The 16,674-nt window shown below is 37.4% G+C and overlaps 2 protein-coding genes across 3 annotated transcripts; both read left to right on the forward strand.

The window, feature by feature from the left end:
- The first annotated feature begins 1,781 nt into the window (after positions 1–1,781).
- On the forward strand, positions 1,782–4,670 carry LOC142641024 (protochlorophyllide reductase-like). 2 transcript variants are annotated; one of them, XM_075815377.1, is made up of 5 exons: positions 1,782–1,909; positions 2,028–2,126; positions 2,883–3,417; positions 3,858–4,216; positions 4,353–4,670. In XM_075815377.1, exons 1-5 carry the CDS (start codon positions 1,856–1,858, stop codon positions 4,506–4,508), a joined length of 1,203 nt encoding a protein of 400 aa, XP_075671492.1. In that variant the 5' UTR covers positions 1,782–1,855; the 3' UTR covers positions 4,509–4,670. The 2 variants fall into 2 exon arrangements, with proteins under 2 accessions (XP_075671492.1, XP_075671493.1); XM_075815378.1 differs by lacking the exons at positions 1,782–1,909; positions 2,028–2,126 and adding an exon at positions 2,652–2,781.
- Positions 4,671–11,302: 6,632 nt separating this feature from the next.
- LOC142639875 (uncharacterized) lies at positions 11,303–12,430 on the forward strand. The gene is made up of 2 exons (XM_075814013.1): positions 11,303–11,745; positions 11,884–12,430. The coding sequence occupies exons 1-2, from the start codon at positions 11,303–11,305 to the stop codon at positions 12,428–12,430; spliced, it is 990 nt and encodes a 329-aa protein (XP_075670128.1).
- Positions 12,431–16,674: the final 4,244 nt, after the last annotated feature.

Below are 16,674 nucleotides of genomic sequence, written 5' to 3' on the forward strand. Positions count from 1 at the left end.
AGTGAGAGTAACTGAGCGAGAGTGAGGAGAGCTGTAGTCAGGTGAGATTTTAGGTTTTAAGTGATCAAAAACGTGTTTCTGAAAGGTGGGTTTAAAAACGATGATTAGAAATCGAGTTTTAGAAACTCGATTTTGTAAGATATCCACGTGGAAAATTTTGTCCACGTCAGTAAATGAAAAACCACAAAATCGAGTATTAAAAACTCGATTTTTAGTTTAATCTCGAGTTTTAGAAACTCGAGATATTAGTTTCCCACATACTCTCAAAACCGGCCAACTAACGAAATCCTTAGCACAGTAACATTATTTGGAAAGAGTGTTCCCAAGAAAACAAAACAAATTCTTCTCATCTTTTTCTTTTTCTTATAAGGACATATATAACAAGAGAATTCTTGGACCAAACGTTTTCTTTTTTTTATACCAAGTTTTGCTACAAAATTAGTTGTAATATAAGACTACAATCTTACTTAATATCTTTTTATTGGAGGCGAATTTTGACAAATCTACCATTAGATTACATTTTCTTATTATATTCTCAATACTTGCAAAATTTTAAAAAAATTAAAGATCAATAACTATGTCATCAATAAATTTTTAAAATTACAAATTTTTATAGTTTAAAATTATGCATAAAATATAAGCTTATAAATCATCTAGTAAATAATCTCTGATTAACACAAAATTTAACATGTGTATTAAGAATGTAAAAAATATACAATTTAACAGTTAGATTTTTAAACTATATGTATATGTATATGTATATTAAGAGTGTAAAAAATATACAATTTAACAGTTAGATTTTTAAACTATATGTATATGTATATGTATATATATATATATATATATATATATATATATATATATATATATATATATGAGCCAAACCATAATATGGTGATTATTATGCATAATAATAATCACTATATTTTTTCCTTAGTGATTATTATGCATTACGATTCACATCATCTCGTCTCGTGAAATTGTTATTTATTTATTTCTTTTAACATAAAAATACTTATGTCAAAACAAGATTATGGGAATGTGAGATTATTTGCTAGAAGGCTCTGGATCATGGGCGGAGCTGTTATTGGATGGCCCCCCCTAATTTTTTTTATAAAAATATTATTATACAAATAGGTACTAAGTTTAACAATTTTGTTCAATAAAATTACACTTTGCCCCCCTTAATAATGCCATTAATTCTTTTGAGAGTAATCTTATAGCCAAAAACATTTTTACAATGTTTATACAAACTATTAAGGTAGCAAATTCTTATTAGTTCGTACACTTGCATAACTTTTTATATATCAATAACCACTTATTACATTAGCAATTTGTAAAAATTTTGTAGTTTTAGCATTTTTCACCTTTTAAAGGACATAAAAAATTAATAGATTAAATCTAAAACAAAATATAAAAACTCAAAAAAATTAGCTCAACAACAAAAATTACCAATATAATAAAACTAAAAAATTAAGTTCAATCAATATATTTTACCCAGAACAAACTACTTGGCCATTTAAAACATTTTTAACAAAAATCCTTAGTAGTAAAAAAATAGACTCAAGGGTTGGAGCCACCGCACACAGCTAGCAGTAAAGTCGCCCCCCCTAACTCCAAGTCCTGGCTCCGTCCCTGCTCTGGATGACAATCACCCACCAAACTGCACAGACACAAGCTATCCATTTAGAAGAGAATCCAAAACTCAAAGACCTGATTGATTGATATAAGTCCACGTGGCGGGTTAGTCAGCAACACCCTTACCATCTTATCTCTCCTAACAGAAAAGAGATAATAATTTTAGTTTAAGTTCCAGTTAGCAAAGTACATTTAACAATTCTAGTTTCTGTTTCTCATGGCTCTGCAAGCAGCACTTTCAGTTCCTTCTGCTAGCTCTATACACAACGAGGCACACTTTCTACTAAGCTTTTTTCTTTTCTTTTTTCAACATATCTTGTGGGTGTACTGTTTTGTAAACTAATGGGTCTTTTAGAACAATGGAATTTTCTTGTTCTCTTCCTTGACAGGTGAAATCCAATGTTTCTCTCAAGGAGACAGGTCTATTTGGAGTTTCAGTCTCAGACCCCCTCAAAGCTAAAATCAAGTGTCCTCTGATAAGGAAGCAGGTGCTAAATTCATCACTCTTCCTATAATTTTCATGTCTTCTTTTCCTGTTACACTTCTAAGATTAAGCTGAAAATGGCTGTCTAATTCTTATGTTGAACCATGGGAATTCAAGCTATTACCTCGTTTCAGATGCTGAAAAATGTTAGGCACGAAGCATTCTTAGATTAAATTTAAATAAAAAGCCAACAAAGATTACTAGAACTGTAGATTTCATAAAATGATTTTCTTCTCATTTTAAATGACTATCTAAAGTTCTAGACTATTACACTAGTTTTTTCTTTTTCTCTAATCTCCAAGTATGGCATCAAAAAGTGGGAATTGTGTATGGATAACATAGGTTTGAATTCCCAGCTGTACACTGATTACTTTTTACTGAAAGTTATAAAATATAATTAGTAACAAAGAAGAAAAAAAGTGATACTTAAAAAGTTGTATTAAGTAAATAAGCTACTAAACGAAATGGCTAATGGCAAACAAACGCTTTTTATGGATGATTTTAATGCCACTTCCTAAAAGCTAAAATGAGTTCATAAAATCCAAAGAATGACATTGTGCATTGCAGAATATCCTCGTTTCAAAATGCTAATTACAAGATACACATGCTGTGCAGTACATAATGAGATGAACTTCAGGTCAACGGGAATATGTAATTTCGTAGGTGCTTCTGATTTAAACAGATGCTATACTTAGCCGTGAATTCTTAAAAATTTCAACTAGTAGTTTGTGTTGATATAATCAATTGGCTCCATTTGCAGGAAGATGGAAAGAGGAAACTCTTTGTTGGAACCATTAGAGCCCAAACAGCAACGACAAGTCCAACAATCGGCCAGGCAGCACCAGAAGCAAAGAAAACTTTGAGAAAGGGCAATGTCATAATCACTGGAGCCTCCTCTGGGTTAGGACTGGCCACTGCTAGGGCTTTAGCTGAAACAGGGAAATGGCATATAACTATGGCATGTAGGAATTTCCTCAAGGCTGAGAGAGCAGCTAAAGCAGCAGGCATTGCCAAAGAGAACTATACAGTTATGCATCTTGATCTTGCCTCCCTGGACAGTGTCCGGCAATTTGTAGAGAATTTCCATCGATTGGGTAAGCCACTTGATGTGCTGGTTTGCAATGCTGCTGTCTACTTACCCACAGCTAAGGAGCCATCTTTCACAGCCGAGGGGTTTGAACTGAGTGTTGGGACAAACCATCTTGGACACTTTCTCCTCACTCGGCTACTGCTTGATGACATGAAGCAATCAGATTTCACTTCCAAGCGTGTCATCATCGTCGGTTCCATCACAGGTACTAACTTCCAACCACAATTCGAATTCCAAATATGTTCACTTCAGCATTTCTCAATCAAACCTCGGTAACCAATTTTCGACCTACATGTTATAAAGGGAGAGTATTTAGAAGCTTCTTAGGTAGTCTTAATATCAAAATCTGGAAAATAATTTTCAAAGATCGGAAAAGGTTCCTGGAAAGAAAAAAAAAATGAAGCAGCAGCAGCAGCATACGCAGAAAGCATTACCTATTGCGGTACTGTCAGTGTGTGGGTGTGTGTTGGCAAAGGAAATTACTTGCAAGTTAACTAATGAAATATAAATGATTATAATAAGAAGTGTACCTTAAAAAAGAAGGCCCATAATAGTCTACATGTATGATAAAAGCAATCCAGAATTAATTGTTACAATGACAAGATACATATTATAAATGTGGTTTTGCAATGGATTTGATTCTAGGTAATACAAACACCTTGGCTGGAAATGTACCACCAAAGGCAAACCTTGGGGACCTGAGAGGTCTTTCAGGAGGGTTGAATGGGCTAAATGGATCACCAATGATAGACGGAGGAGATTTCGATGGTGCCAAGGCCTACAAAGACAGCAAAGTCTGCAACATGCTCACCATGCAAGAATTCCATAGGCGCTACCATGAAGAGACAGGAATTACCTTTGCTTCTCTCTACCCTGGTTGCATTGCTACAACAGGCTTGTTTAGGGAGCACATACCCTTGTTCAGGCTTCTATTTCCACCTTTCCAGAAGTACATCACTAAAGGCTATGTCTCTGAAGAGGAAGCTGGGAAAAGACTTGCACAGGTCAGTTGATTTCTATACAATGCAAGAATTAATACATAGATACATATGCATACATAGACATCTATTTACTTGTATGTGTGTGTGAAAAATGAAGTTTTATGTTGAACATAAACTAAATGAAACCTTGGTCATTCAGGTTGTAAGTGATCCAAGCCTGACAAAATCAGGTGTTTACTGGAGTTGGAACAAGAATTCAGCCTCATTCGAAAACCAGCTCTCCAAAGAAGCCAGTGATGCCGAGAAAGCACGTAAAGTTTGGGAGATTAGTGAGAAGCTAGTTGGATTGGCATAAAAATCACCAAAACAGAAAATTTCCCTCAACAATGTGCCTTTGTCAAGGAAAAATGAAGCTTTGGGAATCTCTAATTTGGAAGTACCCAGGAAATATTTTACCCTCGTAATTGTAGAAATTTTTAGTTGCATAAGATGGTAAAAGTTTTCTCCCCTTTATATACACCTTAACTCTGCAAGAAGATAAGTAACCATACGGAGCTCAAAATTTTAAAACTAGCAAATATAAACCTCAAGATGGTCCAAAACTGAGACTAACATTTTATTACTCTTTTTTTAAAGACGCCATTTCTTGGGACAGATTTTTACTTCGATTGGTAAGCGAGGCATACATTGAGTGGCCTTGAACAGCCAAAGCTTGAGAACCAATTGCCTAGCCAAACCCAAGTCTGAAGTACACAAATCCAAACATCTGGGTACCACATATTGCTGTAATAAGGAAGATTAGTGATTATTTCCCCCTTTTTTTTTGTTCTGTAAAAGCAAAGTAATAGTTGCAGGATTATAACCTGGACAATTATTCAGAGAGAGCGCACAATATTCCCCTTAAAAGCATTGATGGTCTGCCGTCTGCCTCATATTCAGACAGAGCACACAATATACCACATTTTTCTAGAGAGAGAGAGAGAGAGAAAAGAGAGAGGGAGGATAATGATTTTTATTTTCTCTTTTGGTGAGCAGAAGCGTAGTAATAGTTGCAGGATGGTAACCTGGACAATTATTCAGACACAGAACACAATATATCTACCAACTATCCGTTTAAAGATTCCCCTTAAAGCATGGATGGTCTACCTCATTTTAGACAAGGTCCTATCAATAAGGAACTGAACAAGCAATCTTGCATGGCCCCAACTAGGCCATTCCAGTGACAAACAATGACCCAAAATGCTGGCCGAGTGTGGCACCAGCACAATGAACTCAATCAATCTAGGACCTGACTGATACAAAACAAGTTAAGTATGTACCAAAATCTGAACAGACCTCTCCATCCATTATATCACTTTCTCTTGCCTAAGCTTTAGAGATTGTTATTAGATTAGGCAGAGAAACCTTCAAAGAAGTGCAAATTCCCATCAAGACCTACATTTTAGAAATACTTAAAAATACCTAATAGTCAAAACACATAACAAATAGACCTCAAAAAAGGGATTAATTCCATACCCAAAGAAAGAGTGCAACTCTCACTAAGAGCATCCACAACAGTGGAGTCAAATTTTAGCTTTTTAGCACCACAAAAAGTCACTTTATCTATTTTATCTTCTCACATCCAACAGCAGGGGTTTTATTTTAGTTTTTAACACAATAAAATAATATAAACACTATAATAAAATAATATTTCATTTAACCACCAAAACACAACCACAACCAAAAGTAGTGTGAACACGTGGTGGACATTGTAATAGACACGGAGAGGTAGTGAGCAGAGAGACAAAAGCAGTGTGAACACAAAATATTATTATTATTTTTTTTTTTTTTTTTTTTTTTTTTTTTTTTTTTTTTTTACCTTTCAGCTACAGTACACAGCCAAAAGTAGTTATGCACAGTAGCTGTAGAGCCAAAAAATATAGCTTTGACTCTACTATTGCAGGATACATTTTGATATTTAGTGGTGCTAAAAATAGCTATTTAGCACCACTATTGCTAGTGCTCTAACATGTAAAATCATCCATGGTTATCCCATTCTGTAAAATATGCAGAATCGGCTGGGTTAACATCAACCTTTTGTTCCTCTCTTGAAGTAGAGAATGTAGCCACTGAACCCTAGACAAGGACATGAGAGAGAGAGAGAGAGAGAGAGAGAGAGAGAGAGAGAGAGAGAGCAAATTAGTGTAGGATGAAAATTGAATCAAATTTAGGGAGTGAGCAAGCAGCCATAAAGCAATTATAATGAGATTCTAATCTTACCTTCAAATTGAAGTGGAATATCTAGCTAATGAACAAGGCCATAGAATAAAGAATAAATCAAGTGATGCACTAAAAAAACCTGTGTATTGAAACCAATACCTAAAAATTCAAGAAGCACCTAATACAACCAGGGGGAAAAAAATAGGTGAAACTAAGTGAAGTAACCATATGTGTGTGTGTATAAAACTGAATTATCCTTCTAAAACTAATTACTTCAAGAAAGTGAACCAGGTGAGTCTATTGTAGGAAACTTCATTGTAAATGTCTCTCCCCTGTAGGAGTTTGTCTCTCTCTCTCTCTCTTGCATAAGGGAGTTGTTGTCTCTCTCAAGTAGGAGTGTCTTTCTCCCATAGTTTCTGCAACTGTGGGCCTTTGCGTTGAATCTTTCTCCCATATTTTGTGTCTGCATATGGTCAAGTTGTAATCTCTAGTGATGGAACAAGCCATTTTGGATGGGCTGCAGAACTTGCAGCTTACCAAAGAAGAGGAAGAGGGTATTCAAATATCAACTTCTAGTAGAGCTGAGTGTTTGGAAGAGTATCATCAAAGCTTGTTCAAAAAACTTCTATCTGATCGTCAGCAAAACCAACGTGCATTAAAGAACACTCTACGATCGGTGTGGAAGATGGGATCAGATCTGAGGATCATGGAAATTGGGAATGATATCATCCAATTCAAGTTCAATTCTAAATACCAAATGGAATGGGTTGAGACGAAAGGCCCCTAGAATTTTGATAACAATATTCTATTGTTATGCAAGTGGAGAAAGGGATTAACAGCCGTGAATATTGTCTTCTCTCACTCACGATTTTGGGTTCAAGTTTGGGGAGTCCCATTTGAGCTTATGATAGAAGACACGGGTAGAGATATTGGGAATAGGATAGGCAAGTTTCTTAAAGTAGATACGAGATCTTGGCAGTCAAATCAGGTGAAGTACATGAGGGTCAGAGTGGAATTGCCTTTGAACAAGCCATTACATAGAGGAGGATACTTACTGAATGGGGAAGGAGAGAAGGTGTGGGTTACCTTCAAATATGAAAGGCTCCCAACGGTGTGTTACAGGTATGGAAGATTGGGCCATGATGATAGGCATTGCGAAGCCACGAAACCAGGGCAAGCGACAAAATACCAGTACGGCAAATGGATAAGGGCCAACGGAAGTTCTAAAGGAGGGCCGGAAAGGATGAAGCCGAGAAAGGAAGTGCACCATCCGTTAAGCAATGATTGGGGACGGACGGTGGCACAACCAACAACGGCGGAGGAAGCCATGGTTGGCAGTGGAGAAGGAAGTAAAAGTGATGATGTGGTTCAGGTGGCAGAGAAGCAAGCTGGACAGGGTGACGTAGGTAGTGATGGACGGTCAGGAAGTCAGGTGGCTTGTCACCTTGGTGGATGGGACAGATCGGTGGTAAGTCCACCAAATGCAGAAACGTCTGAACTCACACGTGCCACAAGAAAAGTTTTAAATTTTGAATTCAATGGAAGTGAGGGTGACATGCCAGGAAAGGACCATTCGATGGTGGGCCTTCAAAAAGAACACATGTTGGAGGAAATGGAGGTCACAAGCCCAATTAAGCCCATTATTGATTTCTCAAAATATAAAGATGATGGGTATTTAGATATGAGCTATAAGAATAAAGATAAGGGGCCCAAGACCTTAGGAAGTTGGAAGAGGCTTGCAAGGGAGAAAGGCTTCGTTAAAGATGAAGTTGTGATGGGCCAGGAAAAAAGAAGTAGTGTTAAGAGGGCAAGAGAGCTAGAAAATTTAGAAGCAGAAGAAAATAGGAAAATGAAGAGAAAGCAGGGGAAAGGCACTAAGGAAACGAGGGTGACTGCTGAGCAGCACCGCCAAGAGCCATGATGGCTTTAGGCTGGAACTGCCAGGGGCTTGGGAACCCCCGGTCAGTTGGAGCGCTGTGCATCCTTGTGCGGTGTTGGGATCCCGAAGTGGTTTTCTTATCGGAAACAAAAATGAAGATTGCTGGAATGAGAAAGGTTAAGATGAAGCTGGGTTTTGTTAATGGTCTCTATGTTCAAAGACAAGGGAAAGGAGGTGGTTTGGCGATGTTCTGGAGGAAGGAAGTTAACTTGGAGATCAAGAGCTATTCAAGGCACCACATTGATGCAGTAGTAATAGAAGAAGGGTCTAGATTCAAATGGAGGCTGACCGGCTTTTATGGGCATCCAGAGATACATCGGAGAAAAGAATCATGGAGGTACCTTGATATTCTTAATCGTCAATTTAATTTGCCTTAGTTATGTTTTGGCAATTTTAATGAAATTACCTCAATAGAAGAAAAATTAGGGGGAGCTCCAAGATCCCAACATCAAATGGAGGCAATCCGAAATATTATTAATAAGAGTAGTTTTAAGGATTTGGGTTTCTTGGGTTTTGAGTTTACTTGGTGCAATCAGCAGGAAGGAAATGATAGAGTCTATTTAAGGTTAGACAGGGCTCTTGCAACTCCAAGATGGATAGAGCACTTCTCAAATGTAAGATTCCAACATTTAGAGGATACCACGTCTAACCATTGCCCCTGTTAATTGCTGACTCTAATGCCTTTCAAAAGCATGGAAAGTGTAGATTTTTCTTTGAGGCCATATGGACAAGACGGGCTGATTGTAAAGAGCTGGTTGAGAAGGTCTGAAATGCTAACACTAATCTCCATGATCCGAGTAGTTTTAGTGCAAGGCTTAAAATGTGTGCAGACAACCTAGCTAATTGGGGTAAATCTGTGTTCAGGCAGATTTCGAAGAAAATTCAAGAGAAGAAAGAAAGGCTAGGTGAGCTGTTAAAAAATGACACCACACTTTAAAATGGGACTGAAATTAATAAGCTAAGAAAAGAGATTAATCTCTTATTGGATGATGAGGAGGTGTGGTGGCAGCAGAGATCAAGAGTGCAATGGTTGGGGGAGGGAGATCGTAACACAAAATATTTTCATCATCGTGCTTCAGAGCGAAGAAGGAAGAATAAAATTGTTGGTTTGTGGAATGATGAAGGTGTTTGGTGTGATAGTAAGGAGGGTATAGTTAGAACAGTCACTGGTTATTCTGAAGACATTTATACCTCCACACACCCGTCCCGTCTGGAAGAGGTGACAAACTTAATTCAGGCCAAGGTGTCCAAGGAGATGAATGGTGATCTTACCAAGGAATTCACTGCAGAGGAGGTCAGAACAGCACTTCGGCAAATGCATCCAACCAAAGCACCTGGGCCAGATGGTATGTCTGCTATCTTTTACTAGAAATATTGGGATATTGTTGGGTCTGATGTTACTAATATGGTATTAAATGTGCTAAATTCAAATGCCTCTTTATCTGATATTAATAATACTTATATAACATTGGTGCCAAAAGTTAAAATGCCCAATAGGATGAAGGATTCGCCCCATCAAGCCTTAGTAATGTAGCGTACAAATTGGTCTCCAAAGTGCTTGCAAACCTCCTTAAGACAGTGTTGCCTCAAATAATATCTGAGAATCAATCGCTTTTCTATCAGAGAGGTTAATCACAGATAATGTGCTTATTGCCTTCGAGTTAATGCACTATTTGGATCATAAGAAGAGTAGAAAGGATGGCTACATGGCAATCAAGCTTGACATGAGCAAGGCCTACGACAGGGTAGAATGGAACTTCATTGAGAAAGTAATGAAGAGGTTGGGTTTTCATGAGAAATGGGTTGGATGGGTTCTGAAATGTATAACAACAATCACATACTCTGTGTTGATTAATGGGGAAGCCCATGGTAGAATCTCTTCGACTAGGGGGCTTCGACAAGGTGATCCGTTATCATCCTATCTGTTTTTTCTATGTATGGAAGCCTTCTCTGCTCTTATATCTGATGCAAGTAATAGGAATCTTCTCAATGGAGTGTCCATTTGTAGGGGCTGCCCTAGAGTCACACATTTATTCTTTGCGGATGACAGTCTGTTTTTCTGTAAGGCTGATAGGGAGGAGGTCAGCAAGTTTGTTGAAATTCTGGAGTTTTTTGAGGCTGCTTCGGGGGAAAAAATTAATATGGATAAGTCTTCGGTGACCTTTAGCCATAATACTCCTATTGAAACAAGAGATGAGGTCCTGGAAATACTAGGGCCAATGCAAGAATTAAGGCAAGGAAAATATCTTGGCCTCCCATTAGTAATAGGCAAGTCAAAGAATCAAGTTTTTGCAGAAATAAAGGAGAAAGTTGGAAAAAAACTTTCTGGGTGGAAAGAAAGAATGCTCTTCGTGGGGGGAAAGGAAATTCTGATTAAATCAGTCACGCAAGCAATCCCTACATATACAATGAGTTGCTTCCAACTCCCAAAGGGCCTATGTGAGGATCTAGAAAGAATGGAGAGAAATTTCTAGTGGGGTCAGAGAGATCGAGAAGCTAAAATGGCTTGGGTCAGTTGGAGGAAAATGTGCAAATCAAAATCAGAAGGCAGAATGGGTTTTTGCAACCTACAAGCATTTAAACTAGCAATGCTTGCAAAGTAGGCATGGCGTATCCTGACGAACCCAAACTCGCAGATTGCAAGGATTTACAAGGCTAAGTATTTCCCTTATAATGATATTTTGGGTGCAAAGCTTGGATGCAGCCCCTCTTATGCTTGGAGAAGCATTTATAACAACTTGGAGGTTATTAATAGGGGTATAAGGTGGAGGGTTGGCAATGGTAAGATGATACATATTTGGGAAGATAAGTGGCTGCCTACTCCCACAACTTACAAGATTTGCTCCCCCCAACAAGATATTGGTGATTTCCCAATGGTGTCATTGCTAATTGATAAAGAAACAAGGCACTGGAAAGTAGACATGGTCAAGAGGTATTTCCTTCCTTTTGAGGCTGAAACCATCCTAAACATCCCTCTCAGCTATAACTTGCCGGAGGATAGCATAATCTAGATGGGAAACAAACGAGGCGTTTTCTCTGTCAAGAGTGCATATTATATTGCTCTTCCTATTGTGGAGAATTCTGAGGTGGGTGAATGTTCAGGCGGAGATAGTAGGATTTGCTTATGGAAGCAAGTGTGGCAACTCCAGCTTCCTGCCAAGGTCAGAATATTTGCTTGGAGGGCTTGCTTAGATGGGCTACCTACTAGACTTAATCTAGCAAAGAAAGGTCTGATTGTTGAAGCTGAATGTCCACTCTATGAGAAAGCTACTGAAAGCACTAGTCATGCATTTATTTATTGTGATAAGCTTTGTGAAGTTTGGTGGAATTGGCAAGGTTGTCCAATAAATCTATTGGCTGAGAACTTGTGCCTTCTGGACTTAGCCTTGAAAATATTGGATGCTGGTTCTTCGGCTGACCTTGAAACACTCTTCGCCACTGCGTGGGCCATTTGGTTAAACAGGATTCAAGTGATTCATGAGTCTAAAAGCAGTCCCCATTCTCGAATATGGAACTTTGCGGTGCGCACTTAAGAAGACTACAAAAATGCTATAGTGTATGATTATGTTAAACAACAAGCCCCAGATGTTAGGTGGGCGGAGCCTCCTCCGGAAATCTACAAGATAAATGTTGATGGTGCTACGGCAGGGATTAGGAGTAGGTCTACGGTGGGTGTGGCTATTCGAGATAGTAGGGGGGTGGTTGTAGCTGCAGCATGTATAGTGTTGAATGGGGATTATGGAGCAACTGTCACGGAAGCCTTTGCAGTGGATGAAGGAATTCGGTTGGCCATGGAGATGGAGCTTCATCAAATCATTGCGGAGTCCGACTCAATTGGGGTGGTTGACGATTTTAATGAATGCAACTGCAATGGTGAGTTTGGGATGGTCATCCAAGGATCTTTGGAGCTGCTTCGGTTTTTTAGGAGCTGGAAAGTGAGATACCTGAAAAGGGACTACAACAGAGCTGCGCATGAGCTTGCACATATAGCTAAGACAAATGGATCTTCTCAGCAGTGGAAAGGAATGGAGCCGCCAATGATACGGCATGTGTTGCTGTTAGAGCTAAATGTTAATTCTATTTTTTTTGCTCTTTCTTTCCCCTTCTCTGTGCTCTACTGTATGCCAATTTCAACTTAATGGAATTCCAAGTTCATTTTCAAAAAAAGAAAGTGAACTAGGTGCAGAAAATTAACTACCATCAAAACTGATGATTTCAAACAATTTATTAGGTTATTGGTCAATTTGATTGACTATCCCAAAAGAAGTGATTATTGTTCAATGGATGAGAAATTTAAACTACTCATTACTATCATAGACTGGGAAACCAATGGGGCAAGTATTGTATAAACTCACCACACCTATATGCTATTATGATCAGATTTTACAATCAAAACAAGGGGGAAGAGCACTAACAACAAAGCATAATACACTATGTCATATAATAAGGAAAAATGCCCTAACACCTCCATGAACTTTGGGGGTAGTTGCATTTATACCCCCTGAATTTTTATTTTAGCCAATTTAGTACATAAAATTCTGTACTGCAGAAAATATACCACCTTAATTTTATATTTCACCAATTTATTCCATAAACTTTGATAATGTCACTGTAATATCCCTTTAATTTTTTCCCCCCAATTTAACCTCTTTTTGTACTAAATCAGTATGGGGGAAAAATTAAAAAGAACATAAAAGTTTAGGGAGTTTCTTATCAAAAAAATAATAACAGTTTAGGGGGTTTATTGGTACATTTTCAAAGTTTATGTATAGAATTGGCTAAAATAAAAGTTTAGAAGGTCTATTTGTTATAGTACTAAAGTTAATGTACTAAGTGTCTGTTTGGATAGCTTATTTTTTGCTAGCTTATTTTACTATTCAGCTTATTTTTGCTACTATTTATTGCTCCACTACACTTTTTGATACTATTTGCAGTACCATTTCAACTAACTTTTACCTTAATTTACAGTACTTTCAGCAAAAAGTTTTCAGTTTCAGCAAAATAAGCAAATCTCAAACAAAACCTAAATTGACTAAAATAAAAGTCCATGGTGTGTAAATGCAACTACCCCAAAGTTCAAGGGGGCGTGGCCATTTTACCACACAATGGTAATACACTAAGTCATGTTTAGAGGATAAGGTGGATAAAAATAACAAATTGTTTGACAATTGGTTAAGGAAAGCCCATGAATTTGATTTGGGATAGCTAAAATGCTACAAACACAAACACATAAGCATAGTTAATACTCTCAAAAAAACAGAAAACTGATTATAGATATTACAATCAATAGTCTGACCCAATAAAACTATAACATTGCACATTGACAGATTCCAAGCATGTTTTGCACTACCTAGTTTACATATGTAGTATGCATTGCCCATCACATGACTCCATAATTACTTCGATGTTTTACATGCCAAAAAAATCCATTTAGGTAACGTTTGGATTGGGCTGACACGCAGTGCGTTTGCGTTTCAGCCCGGTTTTTTTTTTTTTTTTTTTTTCCTGAACGAACAATTGGCCATGAACAGTGATTTTAAGCGTAAACAGTGTTTTTCACATTTTCAGTTTTCAATTTTCAGCTGTATCCAAACGGACTCTTAACATTGCTAAGCTAACATTTATATAGTACACCAAATATTATAGCCCTTTTATCATAATCATTATCGAGCTCAGCATAATCAATGTAAATCTCATTTACATTCACCCACAATGTATAATTTCTCTAAATATATATAGAGAACCATGAAATTCATCCCGAACTAAAACCTCTATTTATGATATGGCAATCCATACGTTTATAAAGATCCAACTCCATTACTCATCTTATTTTTGCATTCATTTCCCATTCCTTTCTTAAAATTTATCACAAAAACAAAAGTGGGTCATTCACAAAAGTAAGCCAAGAAACTCATACACATGAAAAAAAAAAAAAAAAAAAAAAAAAAAAAAAAAAAAAAAAACACAAACACAAACACAAACACAAACACAAACACAAACAAACAAACAAAAGGCCCTGGACATCTCACATATAGTAATTAGTGTTTACTTAGTGGGGTTAATACATACCTTGCCTTTGAAAATATTCAGCAAAGAGAAACCAAGAGTGGAAAGGGGCACAACCATCATCACGCAAATCATTAAACCAGAATCATAATAGAATTCATTTGGCTCTCTAACCCATACTCAAGACAATCAACTTGCACGAGCAGGAAAAAAAATTGATTATCCATGAGATAGAACTGATACTTGTGTTATTAAGGCCTCTATTGGGCTTCAAAGAGACTGACAGAGAACATGTAGGGAGAGAGAGAGAACAAAGAAATTAGCCTTGATTTTCCGCATAAACATTCACTTCTGCCCATGATTTTCCACATACAGTCTGAGTGAATCGGGGAAGTCATGTCAAAGCATGGTGATAGAGGAGTAAATTTGTTCATTCACCGCATTTATTTCTGCTCTCTACCTCCCCCCTCACTCTCCTTATACCTTTCTTTGTTTCTTTCCCTCACTGATACTCTCTCTTTCTCTAGCCAAGACCAGCACCTTGTTTAGCCTCTCAAGATGCGTTTCATTACACCACAAAGAGAGAGGCCAAAACTCTCCTTTTTTATATATTGTAAGAAGGTAGCTTCACTAATCCCATATGGTTGCCCAAACTTACACCCTGTTACTTCAAATTGTATAAGAGCTTCCACGAATGATGGTCCAGAATATCCAGTCAAATGTTTTGGCACATATGAAAGACCTAAATGCCCTAAACAGGTTCCATCTACTGGTGAATCATGCACTATTATTTCTAGGCATATTGGCACAAACCATCAGAAAAAATAGAAACAAATAAGAACACAACGGCTAACAAATACATACAAGACTAGAAGATGATAGCTTTACATTCCCGTCCTTGCCAGCAACACGCACATTAGTAAAGTCTTCAATCCTAACTGAATTGATCTGTGCACAATAGCAAACATTGGAAATTAGGTCACAAGTCTTTAACATAATGGATAATGTGAATAGTATAGATCCGTATCCCATGAATATTCACCAACAATCATGCCATCAAATGTCTTTACTCCAAAGAAGAATCAATCGCCTTTGCTTCATACAAGAGAACAGGAATTGAAGTAAGACACCTTACATATTAAAGCAACTGTTGATTTCCATCCTCAAGATGTATAACCTCATTTTCTAAAATGACATGCCAAATTACATCCTTATCATCCTTTTGGAGGATGCCAGGAAGGGTCAAGAGGACCAATTACCCTGGTCATCCATTTTGAGCCAACTAGTGCAGAACAAGCAGTCGGCCAATAATGCTGCCCGTACCTCTTCTCATTGCTATCTCATCATAAGTGGGATTTGTGGGACAAAAGAAGAGTCCCACGTGCATCTGGACTAGGAAAGTATGGAAACACCGGCAAAACTAACAGCATTGCAGTAGAGACATGATCAAGACCACCCCACATATAGCAAATAAAAAGTGCAATGGTACTGTCAATCAAGGATCTTTTTTTTTTTTAATAAGTAACAAAAATATATTAATAAGAAGAAGGGTGTCACCTAAGTATACAGGAAGTATACATCAGGGACAAAAACAAATCAAGTGCATAAAGTACAAAAGTCCACGAAACCATGGACCGAAGAAAAAGAACGAAAGCCTGACACTGCAACCCAATCTAGAAGAGTCTTAAGGAAGAAGAGTTTAAGATCTGAAACTAATCTCTCTAAATCCTCAAAATACTGGTTATTCCTCTTACACCAAATGCACCACATAAAACAATAGGGCACAGCCATCCAAATAGCAGCATTCCAATGCCTCCCAAACTTTCCTTGCCAACAAGCCAACAGCTCCACCACTGTTTTCGGCATAACCAAGTGAATGCCAAACAAAGTAAACACCCTCCACCTTGTTCTTACAAAGGCAGCACCATTTGAGCTACAGGTCATTGTTAGAATGTGCATGATTTTATTCAGAGGAATTTACTGTATTTACAGATTTTCATTGATTATAATAAAATTTAAAAGCAGGAGACCTACACCAGTCACATTTAGGTAACAATTAATGGAAGTTAGGAAGCACAGGGACAAACAGAAATACATAGAAAAATTAACAACCCCCATCCCAGGGGTCATAAAGAGAGTTCCACAAGCTTCTAAACTCTTCAGTGCATGAGCTGTGATTGTACCATGAGCCCATTTGTACCCGTTCAACATACAACATAAAATGTTATCAAATAAAATAAATAAATAACATACAACATAAAATACAATTGGGGTTCATGACTGAAAAATGGATACAGCTGAGCAAAATTAGCTTCAAGATCTACTTCGATTAGCAAAGCATCTCATGAATGTCACAGGTATATTATCTCCAAAACCT

Source organism: Castanea sativa, chromosome 6 (genome assembly GCF_040712315.1).
Source record: "Castanea sativa cultivar Marrone di Chiusa Pesio chromosome 6, ASM4071231v1".
Taxonomy (NCBI): Eukaryota; Viridiplantae; Streptophyta; class Magnoliopsida; order Fagales; family Fagaceae; genus Castanea; species Castanea sativa.

Bases quoted from the DNA above. Each gene is read 5' to 3' on its own strand.
- LOC142641024 (XM_075815377.1), top strand. From the start codon at position 1,856: ATGGCTCTGCAAGCAGCACTTTCAGTTCCTTCTGCTAGCTCTATACAC. The intron at 3,418-3,857 runs GTACTAACTTCC...ATTTGATTCTAG, and splicing joins CATCGTCGGTTCCATCACAG to GTAATACAAACACCTTGGCT. The intron at 4,217-4,352 runs GTCAGTTGATTT...TTGGTCATTCAG, and splicing joins CTGGGAAAAGACTTGCACAG to GTTGTAAGTGATCCAAGCCT.
- LOC142639875 (XM_075814013.1), top strand. From the start codon at position 11,303: ATGGGAAACAAACGAGGCGTTTTCTCTGTCAAGAGTGCATATTATATT. The intron at 11,746-11,883 runs GTTAAACAGGAT...CCCAGATGTTAG, and splicing joins GCCACTGCGTGGGCCATTTG to GTGGGCGGAGCCTCCTCCGG.